The 12,688-nt window shown below is 49.1% G+C and overlaps 1 protein-coding gene across 2 annotated transcripts; it reads left to right on the forward strand.

Moving 5' to 3' along the window:
- The first annotated feature begins 1,387 nt into the window (after positions 1-1,387).
- PILRA (paired immunoglobin like type 2 receptor alpha) lies at positions 1,388-12,682 on the forward strand. Of its 2 annotated transcripts, XM_082671411.1 has the most exons (7): positions 1,388-1,553; positions 1,864-2,250; positions 8,331-8,525; positions 10,812-10,842; positions 11,866-11,915; positions 12,142-12,173; positions 12,346-12,682. In XM_082671411.1, the coding sequence occupies exons 1-7, from the start codon at positions 1,499-1,501 to the stop codon at positions 12,466-12,468; spliced, it is 873 nt and encodes a 290-aa protein (XP_082527537.1). In that variant the 5' UTR covers positions 1,388-1,498; the 3' UTR covers positions 12,469-12,682. The 2 variants fall into 2 exon arrangements, with proteins under 2 accessions (XP_082527537.1, XP_082527538.1); XM_082671412.1 differs by lacking the exon at positions 10,812-10,842.
- The last annotated feature ends 6 nt before the right edge of the window (positions 12,683-12,688 follow it).

Consider the following 12,688-nt stretch of genomic DNA (forward strand, 5'->3'; position numbering starts at 1 on the left):
AAGAGGGTTCCATGAAAGTGCAGACTCTGTCCTCTGAGGCCTATAAGTGCAGGCACGTAGAGGAAGCCAGGACTACCTGGCTGGCCATGAGAGAACTGTGGAAAACATCTATTAGGATTGGGAAAGAAACTGAGAAAAGGAAAAAGGAAGTTCAAATCATGTCCTCCCACCCCCATGGTCCATTCTGTGAACCAATGCCAACGTCATCCTGGAGAGTGGGTGAGCAGAGCCTCCATCCCAGCCAGCCCTGGGGGGCCACCAAAGTTCCCAGCCCCCAATCTCTCACCCCGCCCACCACCAGTCACAGGCGGGCAGGGCCTCCATCAGAGGGGGTCCCAGGGACTGTCAGCTGGATGGCTCATGACTGCTCTGACCTTCATCCCCTCTGTCCAGGGAAGGCTCTGGATGAGCCAGGGTCGCACAGCTGCAGATGGAACCCCCTGAGAAGCGTTATTAAATACAGTCTCCGGGCTCACCCCGCAGGGCTCTGCACTCACAGGGTGAGGCCCAGAGATTCTGTGGTGCAGCCAGGAGGAAGCATCCAGAAGGAGCAGAAGGCTCTGTGGGCTCAGCAAGACTGGAGTTCAAGTCCTGGACCCGCCACCTCAGAGTCCTGGACGTGGGGCAGGGCGTGTCTGAGCCCCGGTGTCCTCCTTGTAGAGTGTGAGGACAGAGGGCCCTGCAGATCCAGTCCTGCATCTCTGGGTGGAGGCGTGGCCTCCAGAAGGCCCACCTTCTGGGTAGGTGGGAACCTGCGCCCACCCTCACCTCAACTCAGGGAGGGTGTGAGACTGCACACAGGGAGCAGAGCAGGGCGGGAGGGGCCTGGTGGGCCTTGGTTCTGCCTGGGGATGAAGGGGGGCACTGCAGTGTCCCCTACCTGCGGAGAGAGACCACCAGCATGCTGGTGCCCCTGGTGCCTGGGCTGGGGGCTGAGGCTTGACCACCAGCAGCTCCCTCCTCCTCCTCTCTAAGGGGCTGTAGCTGGGCAGGGACTCAGGGCCGTGGACCTCTCCCTGAAGGAGCCTGAACTGGTCCTGCTGTCACCCCTTTCCCTGGGAGGAGAGAGACACTCAGAGAAGCAGAGAAAAGGAGAGACAGACACACAGAGACACAGAGACTGACTCCTAAGGAGATGCCAAGGGGGTGGCAGAGGCAGGGAGCTGAGGGAGAGAGGAGAGGCCCCAGCTGGCCCAGGTCAGGACCAGCCCCTCAGTGTGCAGAGCGGGGCAGGGAGCCCTAAATCATGGTTCCCTTTGCACTGACCACAGAGAGGCCCTTTTGCAATATAGGAAAAGAAGCCAGATTGATAAAGGAAGTGTCAGTCATGGCAGGGGTGGGCGGGTTTGGGGAAGGCCCCTACCCTGCTCAGTCCTCGGAAGGAGCCTTGTCCTCGCTCTCCTGGTGCTGAGACTCCCCGCAGGCGGCCCCTCCACAGGCCTCCCCTCTGGCCTTGAAGGCTCTGCTTGTCTTCTCATCCCGGGAGGAGGGCAAGGCCATGGGTCTGCCCCTGCTGCTGACCCTGCTGCTGCCCCTGGCATCTCTGCAGGCAGGTGAGAGGCCGGGACTGTCCTGCTCTGCCTAGGGCCACAGGGACCACCCCCCTGGGGAGGGGCTATGGCTGGGTATCTGTAGAAGTGTCCCCTGGGGTAGCCGGCCAGGCCTCCCACCCCCAACAAAGAGCTGGTCCCACAGTGCCGGGTCCCCCCAACCCCGCACCCTCCTCCCCGCCCCAAGCCTGGAGAGGGGCTCACCCAGGCCAGAGGGCCAGTCCTACCAGCTGTCACACATCCCACTGTAGGTGAGGGTGGCTGACGGTCTGGGGTCACCTTCAAAGTCTCTCCCTTTCCCTCCCTCCTCTAGGTCACTGGGCAGAACCCGATCCAAACACTGCCTTTGGGATGAACCAACCAAAGGAAATCTCAGCCCCCGAGGGTGGCTCCATCGACATCCCCTTCTTCTTCTATCACTCCTGGACACACAGGGTTGCCAACGTGAATATATTCTGGAGATGGAAACACTTCCATGGGGAGTTCATCTACAACACGACCCCGACGTTCATCCATAATGATTTCAAGGACCGGCTCCTCCTGAACTGGACAAAGGGTGGGAAGAACGGCTCCCTCCAGATCTCGAAACTGCGGAGGGAGGATGCGTCTAGCTACTTCTGCCGGGTGGAGATGGACACATGGGGAAACGGCAAGAAGATGTGGCAGTCCATCGACGGAACCACACTCACCATCACCCCCCGTGAGTCCAGCTGTCCTGCCTGAGGCTCTTGGAGGCCACTGGGGTCTTGTCTCCCAGGCCTGGCCCAGGCCCCCTCTTCCTCTCTTCTCTCAAACTCCTCTCCCTGCCCCCTCTACTCCTCCCCAGGCCTCTATCAACCCCTTTTCACCTTAATCTTCCCCAGCCCTGCGCTGCCTCCCTTGCCCATCCTCCTCTCTGCCCCCTCCCTCATCCTCAGGCCTCCGCCCTCTGGGCTCCCGGCTATTCTCCTCTCTTGCTCCAAGCTGGGGCTGCCCCTCCCCTGCCCTCACCCCATGTCCTCCAGGTGACTTGACATCTTTGGGATGTGGCTGCCTCCCCTTTGTCATGTGTCCATGTGTGGGGACTCAGCTACCCCATGTCTGTCTCCCCACGGCCATGAGCTCAGCCCACACACACAGTAGGTGTGTGGTGGCCACCAATGGTGGCCCGAGGCGTCCCGTGTCCCCATCACCTGTTTCCCATCTCCCCCTTCCTTCTGCTGCTCTGCTCCCCAGAACATGGCCCTCAACGCTCCCACCCCCATCCCACCTCTTTCCCATCTCCTCTTCCCCCGCTTCCACCCTCTTTACCTCCTTGCCTCCCCCGCACCTCTCCCTGTGTGGTTCTAGTCACACTGTCCCCGTTGTCCACCCTGATTTTGCTCCTCTGTCCTGGTCATGACGAGGCAGCAGCAGCGGTAAAGGCAGCTCCCGCCGACTGTGCCCTGCCTCCCGGCTGGACACCTTGGCAGCATCATCCCAGCTAAACCCCAGCTAACCTTCCCCACGACCCCGGTAACAGTCGGCCCTTCTGCCATCCTCCTGTTACAGGAAGGGAGACCGAGGCTCACACAGCAAACACCTGCCCGAAGTCACTCCTGGTGCAGGTGGGGTTTGACCCCAGTTTAACCCCAGAGCCTCTTCTCTTAACCATGAGCCGCTTGGCCTCGGGTACTGACCTGATCATCTTGTTTTGACTATTTTTCACCTAATAATGGCCGTGTAGCATCAACGGATCTCCCTCTGTCATTCAGTGGGGCGTTGAACTTGAACCTCAGTGTATCTGACTCCAGGGCAGAGGTGAGGGGTTCTCTCCCAGGTACAGGCAATAAAGGAGTGTGTTGTCTGTAGATTATTTTTTTGAAAATCATCTACGTTTGTTTGCTTTTTATAATCACTTGTGCTGGCAATTCTAAGCAGTATCAGTGATGAATTTCTGCTCCCGGCTGGGATGGACACTCCCCGTGTCTCCCCCTCGGAAAACCATTGCCCCTTCTTGACCACTATGCTGGTTTTAAAGCAAATAGATAGTGACTCACAACCTGAATTAAGCAAGACAGCCTTGGATTAGTATTTCCTGCACCTCCTCCATATTTCCTTAAATGGCCTTTTTTGAGGGACTTCGTCTCTCCTTAAATCCCTCTTCTTCCTTTCCTAATTCTTCCTTCTTTTTCTCTTTTCTGTGTTTCAGTCACACTTACTGTGAGTTTTTTCATCAATAAGTTAATTTTTTTCAATTAATTCAATTAATTGGATGGTCATGCTCATTACTTTTTAAAAGATACAAGAAAGTAATAAAAAGAAATGTTTTTAATCCCAGTGAAGTACCACCATGCAAAAACATCACACCAAAGGAATATCTGTAGCAAACATATCTCATAAGTTTGAGATTGGCTTATTAATTTTTTTTTACAAACGGTTTACTTTTGTAGCCAAATCTAATTATATTCTCATTTGTAGTTTTTCTCTTTTATTTCTAAGCTGAAAACCCCACATCCCACTAGGGGTGAAAAATTTTTTCCTAATTTTTGTAAGATTTGATTACTTTTCATAATAAAATTCTTCAACATAGTGAGAATTTATTTTGGTATATAGTGTGAGATAAAGAACTAAGTTGATCTTTATACCAAGAAACAAATCAGTTGTCCTTACTTCATTTATTGAATATTTTTTCTTTTTTCCATTGATTCATAGGCCTAGCTTTTAAGTTCTTTTGTAGAATAGCATCCATTTCTGGTCTGTCTATTCTGTTTCACTAGTCTGTGTTTTCTTATATTAGTACGACACTGTTTTAGTTATTAAAACTTTATCATGTTTCAATGACTGTTAAGACTTTTGCCATCACAACCACATATTTCTTCCTCAAAAACTTTATTTGTTGCCCACCTATTCTTCCACATAAATGTTACAATAAGTTTGCCAAGTACCTAGAAAAATGCTTATGTTGATTTTTTAAATAAGAATTGCATTAAACCTATAAAGCAATTGACAGAAACTGAAATCAGTATGATGTGCAATCTTCTCACTGAGGAAAGGGTCCTATTTTGTATCCCTCAGTAAACCCTTGTAATGTTCTTCCAAAGATCATGCAAATGCCTCACAAGACTTTTTCCTATTCTCTACTTTTATTATTAATGTGCAACATTTAAAAATGTATACTTGTTATAATTTTCATTTTAAAAGTAATGCATAAATTCTGGCCAAGATGCTGGGTTATATGCACATGTTTACCTCCACTCCCTCCCAAAATCTACTAAAATGACAGCAAAGGGAATTTTTTAAGACAAAACCCCACAAAGACAAAGTATTTGCAATCCAGGTGAACAGAAACAAAATTGGGGATGCTGGAAACAGATAGACTAATGTAACTGGCTCAGGAGACCAGAGGAGTTAAACCCTAAGCCACCAGCAGGGACACCCAGAAGGAAGGCGATTTACACTGCAAAACCCTTTAAAGGGTCAGGAATGGCAGCTCCTAGTACTCGTGAAACTGGGGGTGGAAGGGGGCCTGAAAACTAGAGGACTAGTTGAAATGTATTTAAGAAGCAGAGACACCTCCGTACCCCCACCCACAACCCCGGCCAAAGAGTGGATATTTGCTTTCTAGAAACGATAACCCACAAGGAGCCTGGGGGGAGTACCCTGGGGCCTAACTGGCGACAAGGATTTAGTTCTTAAATCTGGAGATTTGGTGAACTGATGAGACCTTAAACAACTTGACCCCTGTGGGAGCCTCCCAGGATGCAGGTAGCCAGGCTGGTACCCACAACCCACCCACCAAGGGCAGAATATTAGGAGACTCTTCTCTGGGATATCTATCTGATGGGCCTGAAAAGATCTAGAAATATAACAGATCACTCTACAGCCCACTAACTGACATGCCTTTTCTGCTATAACACACACAGCTTCCTGTATGCTGGGAGCCAAGGGGGTAAGGTGATTGGGGTCTCGGCCTTGCACCAAATCCCCTGCACTAAGGATTGTACCCTCACCTCAGCTGTGCCCAGGTTGCTTGAGGCTACAGAAGCTGTTTTAAAAATGACTGAACTAAACATTTAAAGAATGCTTTTCCCATGAAATGCAGAGAACAGAACAATCTGGGGGGAAAGGGCATCTGGAAGAATCCAAAATTATGAAAGATTAAAATTTTCAAATAACTATCATCCTCAGAGAGTTAAGGAATTTCATGTATGTAACACAAAAGGGTGCTTTACAAAGGAGCTTCTGAAACAAAAAAAGGTCTTGGAAATTATAGGTATACTAGCAAAGATGGAAAACTCAATAAATGATTGAAAGATGAAGTTTGTGGAAATATCTCAGAAGGTAGAAAAAAATTCAAAGATTTGGATATTGTAGTGGGTGAACAGCAGCCCCCCAAAGGTCATGTCTACATCCTAATCCCCAGAACTTTATACTGAATAATGTGAATACTGCCTTATACTGTTGGAGATGTGATTCAGTTGAGGAATTTGAGATGAGATTATCTGGGATTATCTGAGTGGGCTCTAAATAGTAATAAAAGTGTCCTTATAAGAGAGGGGCAGTGGGAGATTTGACACAGATGGAAGAGAAGGCAGTGTGACCACAGAGGCAGAGACTGTAATGAAGCAGCCACCAGAAGCTGGAAGAAGCAAGGAACAGATTCTGCTTCAGAGCCTCCTGAGTGAGCGCAGTGTGGCTGACACCTCGATTTCTGACTTCTGGCCTCCAGATCTGTGAGTAAACTTCTGTTGTTTAGAGTCACCCAGCTTGTGGCAATTTGTCATAGCAGCCATAGAAATGTAATATAGGAATTATAAGGAAGGATAAGAAAAATTGAGAATTGGTCCAAGAGTTCCAACCCCTGAATAATAGTTTTAAAAACAGAGAAAAAAGAAGCCCATGGGGGAAGAAATTATCAACAAAATTACTCTAGAAATTTTCCAGAATGAAAGAACCCAGCAAAATGGATAAAAATAAAGAGACCAACCCTGGGGCACTGCAACATGAAATTTCAAAACACCAGGGATAAAGGAAGATCCAATATATTTCCAAGGAGGAAATCAACTGGCCACATAAAGAGATTCAGGAATCAGAGTGGCTTGACTCTCTCAATAGCAATAGAGGAAGCTGGAAGACAGTGGTTGAATGTTGTGAAATTCCAAGGGAAAATTATTTCATTTATTCATTTAACAAATGAAATAACAAGCACTGACTGAGTGACTATTATATGTCAGGTCCTAATCTGGGCACTGGGATAAAGGAGTTAAGACAAAAAAAAAAAAATTATTATTTGTCTCAGAAAATCATCAATTTCACAGAAATTTTTTAGAATTATCAACCTATGATTGAGCACACATCACTCATGATTTCAACAGACTCTTTGTGGTTGTTAAATCTGCAGGAGTCTTATCTGTCTTCTTGTTTGTTTTTTCTCTAACCACTTCCTGTATTTGTTATTCCTTCTGCTGTTCTGTTTCATAAAAACATTTATTCCAACATAGGTTTTCATTACTTTCAAACTATGAGTTTCCTTAGAGCTGGCTCCTCTCTGTTTGGTAATTTTTTTCTTTGGAAATTTTCATTCACTTTAAAAATTTCTTCCCATTTTAAATAATTACAGCATTTAATACTATGAATTTAGCTTAGAGTGTGGTTTAGTCATATTCCAGGAGTTTTTAAAAAATACATCTTGCTCGTTTTTATTTTCTAAATAGCATGTCATTGTATATATTTATTTGACTAAGAACTTAAAATTTTTTATCTCAACTGAGTGATGGGATTCACACTTTTATTATTAATTTCTACAAGTGGACAGAAAATTCAGTCCACACTAACCTGAAGATTTTATTGGAGTTGGATTTTCTGTATGTGGCTTAGTATTATGTCAATTTTTTTTTTTTTTTTTTTTTTGCGGTATGCGGCCCCTCACTGTTGTGGCCTCTCCCGTTGCGGAGCAGTCTCTGGACGTGCAAGCTCAGCGGCCGTGGCTCACAGGCCCAGCCGCTCCGTGGCCTGCGGGATCCTCCCGGACTGGGGCACGAACCCGTGTCCCCTGCATCGGCAGGCGGACTCTCAACCACTGTGCCACCAGGGAAGCCCTATGTCAATTTTTTAATGGTGCCTTAAACATCTACAAAGATACAATCTGTGTGTAGGAACTAAAGTTCAATACATATTAATTTAACCATAATAATATATTTCCAATATACACTAGGTGCTTTACAGATGTTTTCTCACTTATTAAGACAATCATGTAAAATGACAAATACTGTTTGAATCCACTTCTATGAGGTACCTAGAGTAGTCAAATGCTTAGGGTCAGAAAGTAGAATGGTGAGTGCCAGGGGGGCTGGGGAAAGGGGGAACAGGGAGTTGGTGTTTAATAGGGACAGAGTTTCAGTTTGGAAAGATGAAAAATTTCGGAAGATGGATGGTGGTGATGGTTGCACGATAATGTGAATACACTTGATGTCACTGAACTATACACTTAAATATGGTTAAAATGGTAAATCTGTGTTACGTATATTTTACCACATTAATTTTTTTGATCCTGTGACTTAGTTGTCCCTATTTGTAGGTGATGAAATGAGGTTCTGAGATCACAGCACTGATCAGTGGTAGGGTCAGGATTTAAACAGAGTGATGAGGATTCAGGGCTTCCAGCATCTGCCCTTGTTACTCCCCTCCCTGTGGGAGAGCTTCAGAGACTTGCTCCCCACACCCCCACATTCCCCAAACTAGGGAACAAGATGTGACAGCTTCACACAGATACCTCCAGCCCTTTAGTGAAGAATTTGCATATTTCTCATGTCTTCCCAGCCACCAAGACAACCACTCAAGGTCCCACCACCACCATCACCACCACAGCTGGCCTCAGGGTCCCAGAGGGCAAAAGGAGTTCATGGTCTTGGCCCTTGAGTACTGAAGCTACAGTCGGGTTGGCACTGGCCAGCGCTGTGCTCATAACTGCAATTGTGGGACTGACTCTGTACCTCAGGTGGAAGAGAAGCAAAGGTAAGTGGTCTGGGACCCCCAATCTCTCCCCAAGATTCCCAGCTGGGTGTTTCTCAGAACACTCCTGCATCTGAATGACCATAGATGCCCATTAAAAATGCAGATCCCTGCTGGGCTTGAGATCTGAGCTTGGGAATCTGCATTTTTAGTGGTCTCCTCAGGTGGTATTTGTGTATCAAGTTTGGGAACCACCGCTCAAGACCAATCCCTCTCCACAAATCTGATCGTTTCCAGTTCTTTTCATTTGACTTAATCATTTCTCATTTGTCCTCACCTTTTAGTGCAAGGGTAGGGAGGGTCTGCCCCGGGAAATGTAAGGAGAGAACAGAAGGGACAGGAAGGTGGCTCCACTCAGCAAGCACTGGTTGGACACCCATTTTTCAGGGTCTGGGTTATAACTGGAGATGCAAAAGTAAATAAAGCACAGGCCCTGCTTTCAAGGAACTGGGGGATAGGAGGATATGGGGAAGACAGTTGCCTCAAGGGCTAATGGCCTCATTTGCAAACAGCTATGGTAGGTTGGGAGGAAGGAGGGGTAATCAAGGAGGACTTCCCAGAGGAAGTGACACCTGCAAAAAGTCTCAAAGAATGAAAAAGAATTAGCCAGGTGGTGAGGGTGCTGTAGAGGTCACTGTCCTTCCAGGGGAAGGAAACCATGCTGGGAACTCTAAGTAGCTCACAGCTGTGGAGGAGGCAGGAGATGAGAGAAGAAGACCTTGGAAATCACACCCCAGAGCCTCTGATCCCAGCAGCAATGTGATAAAGCAAAGTGGCAACCTCAGCTTGGCCTTGCAGATACAGAGTCTGCAGTGGAAGGGCCAGAGGTGGGCCAGGCTGGGGTCAGTCTAAAATTGTTATTTTAGCTCTGCAGAGCAAAAACCACAGTGGTTGTGTCCTGAGAGTGAGGAAGAACGTTCAAGATGTAGAGAAAATGTGACATAGTCACTGAGGAAATGCAAGATGGTATTTGAGGATCAACTCAGATGAGAAGCCATAAAGCATCATTGCACATGACTGTTTTTTTTCAGCAGTATTCAACCATGCAGGTTTAGAAACCTTTAGGAATTGCTGATTAAAAGTTGTGTTCAGGGAATTCCCTGGCGGTCCAGTGGTTGGACCCTGTACTTTCACTGCCGAGGGCCTGGGTTCGATCCCTGGTTGGGGAACTAAGATCCCGCAAGCCGTGCCACAGCCAAAGAAAAAAAGTTGTGTTCAGCTGCTAGCATCAGAGAACAGAAGTAACAGTGGGTTAAGTAACACAGAGGGTTTCTTTTTTCCTCATCTAAAAGGATCTGGAGCCAGAAAGCAGAGGACACCGTCCTTAGGCACTCAGGCTCCTAACTTCCTGCTCACTGTCCTGGATACTGACTTCTATCCTGAAGGGTGCTTTATGGTGCAAGATGGCTGCTAGGACTCCAGGCATGATTTGTGAATCTAAACAGGAAACAGGATGTAGGAGGAAAGGACAAAAAGACTATGACCCAGCTTTCTGTCCTCCTTTTAAAGAGCTTTCCTGAAAGTCCTACCTACAACTTCCCCTTAGTCATAGGTCCCACATCTATCTGTAGGGGGGCACACTGCCACTCCAAATAAAATCAAGGTTCTGTAACTGAATAAGAAGAATCAAATGGATATTGGGATAAGCAAATAGCATTCCCTGCTTTAGGGCACATCCAGGATTGAAGATGTGTCAGCAAGTGTGGCAGAAGGACAGGGGAACACAGGAGGTCAAGGAGCGAGTAAGAGGGCACAGATGGAGAGTAGAGGACTCAGCAGGGAGCCTGGATAACCTGAAAGAAAGTGGATCATCAAGAGACAAGAGTTAGTGAGGTTAAGCACAGGTACAGAGGGATGATGACAAAAGAGAGCTGGAAGGAAAGACAGTAGTAGCATAACTATGATACTAGCATTTACTAGGTCAGGGGTCTCAGCTCGAGTGATTTAAAAAAAAAAAAGGCCCAGGGTGTGGCTGAGTGGAGCAGAGGTCAGTGGAGTTGGGGGAAGTGGGCAAGTCCAATGTGTTCAGAAGGTGAAGGGGCGCAGGGTGCAGGGAAGAGCTGCTCTCCTGATGGGTGTTGAGGACAAGGCAGGATCGGTGTGGGCAGCCTCAGGGTGCCTGCTGGGTGCAGGCTCAGAGTCCCAGGCCCTCCCAGGCGGGTTTCAGCCGAGCCGCTTCGCTGCTCTGGTCTGTCCAAGGATTAGCTCAGAGTGGGGCAGGGCAGAGAAGGCAGGCAGGAGACAGGCCTCCATGGATGACACATTGACACACTGTTGGTCCCCCTACAGGTCTGCAGACTAAAGCCAGAACCCCAGCCAGGTGAGCGCTTCTCCTCCAAGGCGGGAGGGGGTGCTGTTTTGTGAAGCAGGAAGTTTCTTTCTGAGAACAGCACTAGGGAGCCTTTCACAGCCCCTCCCCTCCTGGACTCTCCATCCACACCCTCCCAAGTCCCCTAACAGGCCAGGCTCTTCACTTCCAGAGGCTCCAGCTCTTTAAAAAATCGAGAACAGTGGACCAGCACTTTCTCTGATTCTTTCCCAGAACATCTCCCTTTGTCTTTCTCTGGCTGCCCCTTTCCTCCTTCATCCCCAGTTCTCAGCCTTTTCCTCTGTTCATCCTGGTTTCTCTCCACCTCATCCTTCCTGAACACACCTACCACCTCCACGTTCTGTCCTCTTTCTTGCCCCTCATCCGATCTGTCCTTTTCCCCTGTGACGCGGGACCTCCAGCTGCTCTGCCCTCTGTCTTTACTCAGATCAACTTCCCTCCTGGCTTCCAGCCTGGCTCCCTCTCCTCGGGCCCCAGCTCCTCTTCCTTTCCTGAGCTCTTACCCTCCTCATGGCCCACCTCTTTCCTTTCTCCATCTTTCCTTCCACTTCCAGGCTTTTCCTTCTCTCAGCCCCTCCCTCTTTTCTCTCCCTCCTGACTCTTGACAGCTGCCCTCCTCGGACCCCTCCCCATGGCGATGGCCAGGGAACCTGAGATTAGCTTCCTGGTTTTAACTGAGGCTCCGGTTTTAACTGAGGCTCCAGTTTTAACTGAGGCGCTGCGGCAGAGAGAACAGAAGCTCCCCCTCCTGCTTCTCCTCCCTGTGCCCCTGCAGTAAAGCCGCTTCTCCAGAACAATCCACCTCAGTCAGCACTCAGGGACAGGGCTACACCGCAAATGACCCCTCAACCCCGTCCAGGCGGCCTCCTTCTGAGAGCCTCAGACCTCTGCCTTCATCTTCCGAGTGTGTCCAGGCAGGTCACAGAGCCCTCACCAAGAGAACCAGCCCGATGCAGGTGGTAACTCTTTTCTGCCCAGCCTCTGACACATCGCCCCCTTCCTGTTCCCACACAGGGGATCCTTCCAAAACCCAGAGGAGAAATACGAGAACATTGGGAATAAAGGTAGGTCCTGCCGCCATCATCCCCGCTCTCCACCTGGGCCGTCCTTCCCCCCACACACCCCCTCCCACACACGTGCCCTCAGCATCCTCCTCTCTCCCCCGCCTCACCCACCCTCCCCCAGCCCCTGTTCCTGACCTAAAGATGACCTCACCACTGGAGCCCCCTGCCCATTTCTCTGCCCTTGCTGCCAGGCCACCTAACCCTGGCACATCTTGATTTTTTCTAGGACAACATACAGGCCCCAAGCTGGACACCAAGGTAAGCAGCTCAGATTAGGGCCTGAAAGAATTAAAGGAACGTTTGGAGAAGGTGGGGTGGAAGAACAGAGGGACTGTGGTTTCGGCAGGGCATCAGCTGTGGGATTGCGGCTCTAAGATGGGACAGCTCCCCCTCTGCTGCCTAACCCCTTCCCCTTTCCATTCTCCCCCAGGATGACGGCATCTGGTATGCCTCCCTCACCCTCTCCAGCTTGACCTCACCAGCAGCGCCTCCCCACCCGCCTCCCCAAGAGGGCCCCCAGGAAGAGACCCTATACTCTGTCATAGAGGCCTAAGGAGTGAGACTGAGTGAGGACCTGCTTAGAGTCAGCTGCACACAGGGATCTCAGTTTCTCATAATCACCCTGGACAGACACAGACAACTCAGAAGCCAGCAGGTGTTGAAGGCCACCAAGGACCTGAGAGACACACAGCCACCTGCTCCAGTTCCCTCTTCAACTTCCTAGCCCTTGACCACAAAAATAAAAGTCCCTGTACAATCTGCCTGAATGCATC

Source organism: Grampus griseus (assembly GCF_964374135.1).
Source record: "Grampus griseus genome assembly, chromosome: 14".
In the NCBI taxonomy this organism is placed as follows: Eukaryota; Metazoa; Chordata; class Mammalia; order Artiodactyla; family Delphinidae; genus Grampus; species Grampus griseus.

Coding starts and splice junctions, on each gene's coding strand:
- PILRA (XM_082671411.1), top strand. CDS start 1,499: ATGGGTCTGCCCCTGCTGCTGACCCTGCTGCTGCCCCTGGCATCTCTG. Junction 1,554..1,863: donor CCTGGCATCTCTGCAGGCAG/GTGAGAGGCCGG, acceptor TCCCTCCTCTAG/GTCACTGGGCAGAACCCGAT. Junction 12,174..12,345: donor GCCCCAAGCTGGACACCAAG/GTAAGCAGCTCA, acceptor ATTCTCCCCCAG/GATGACGGCATCTGGTATGC.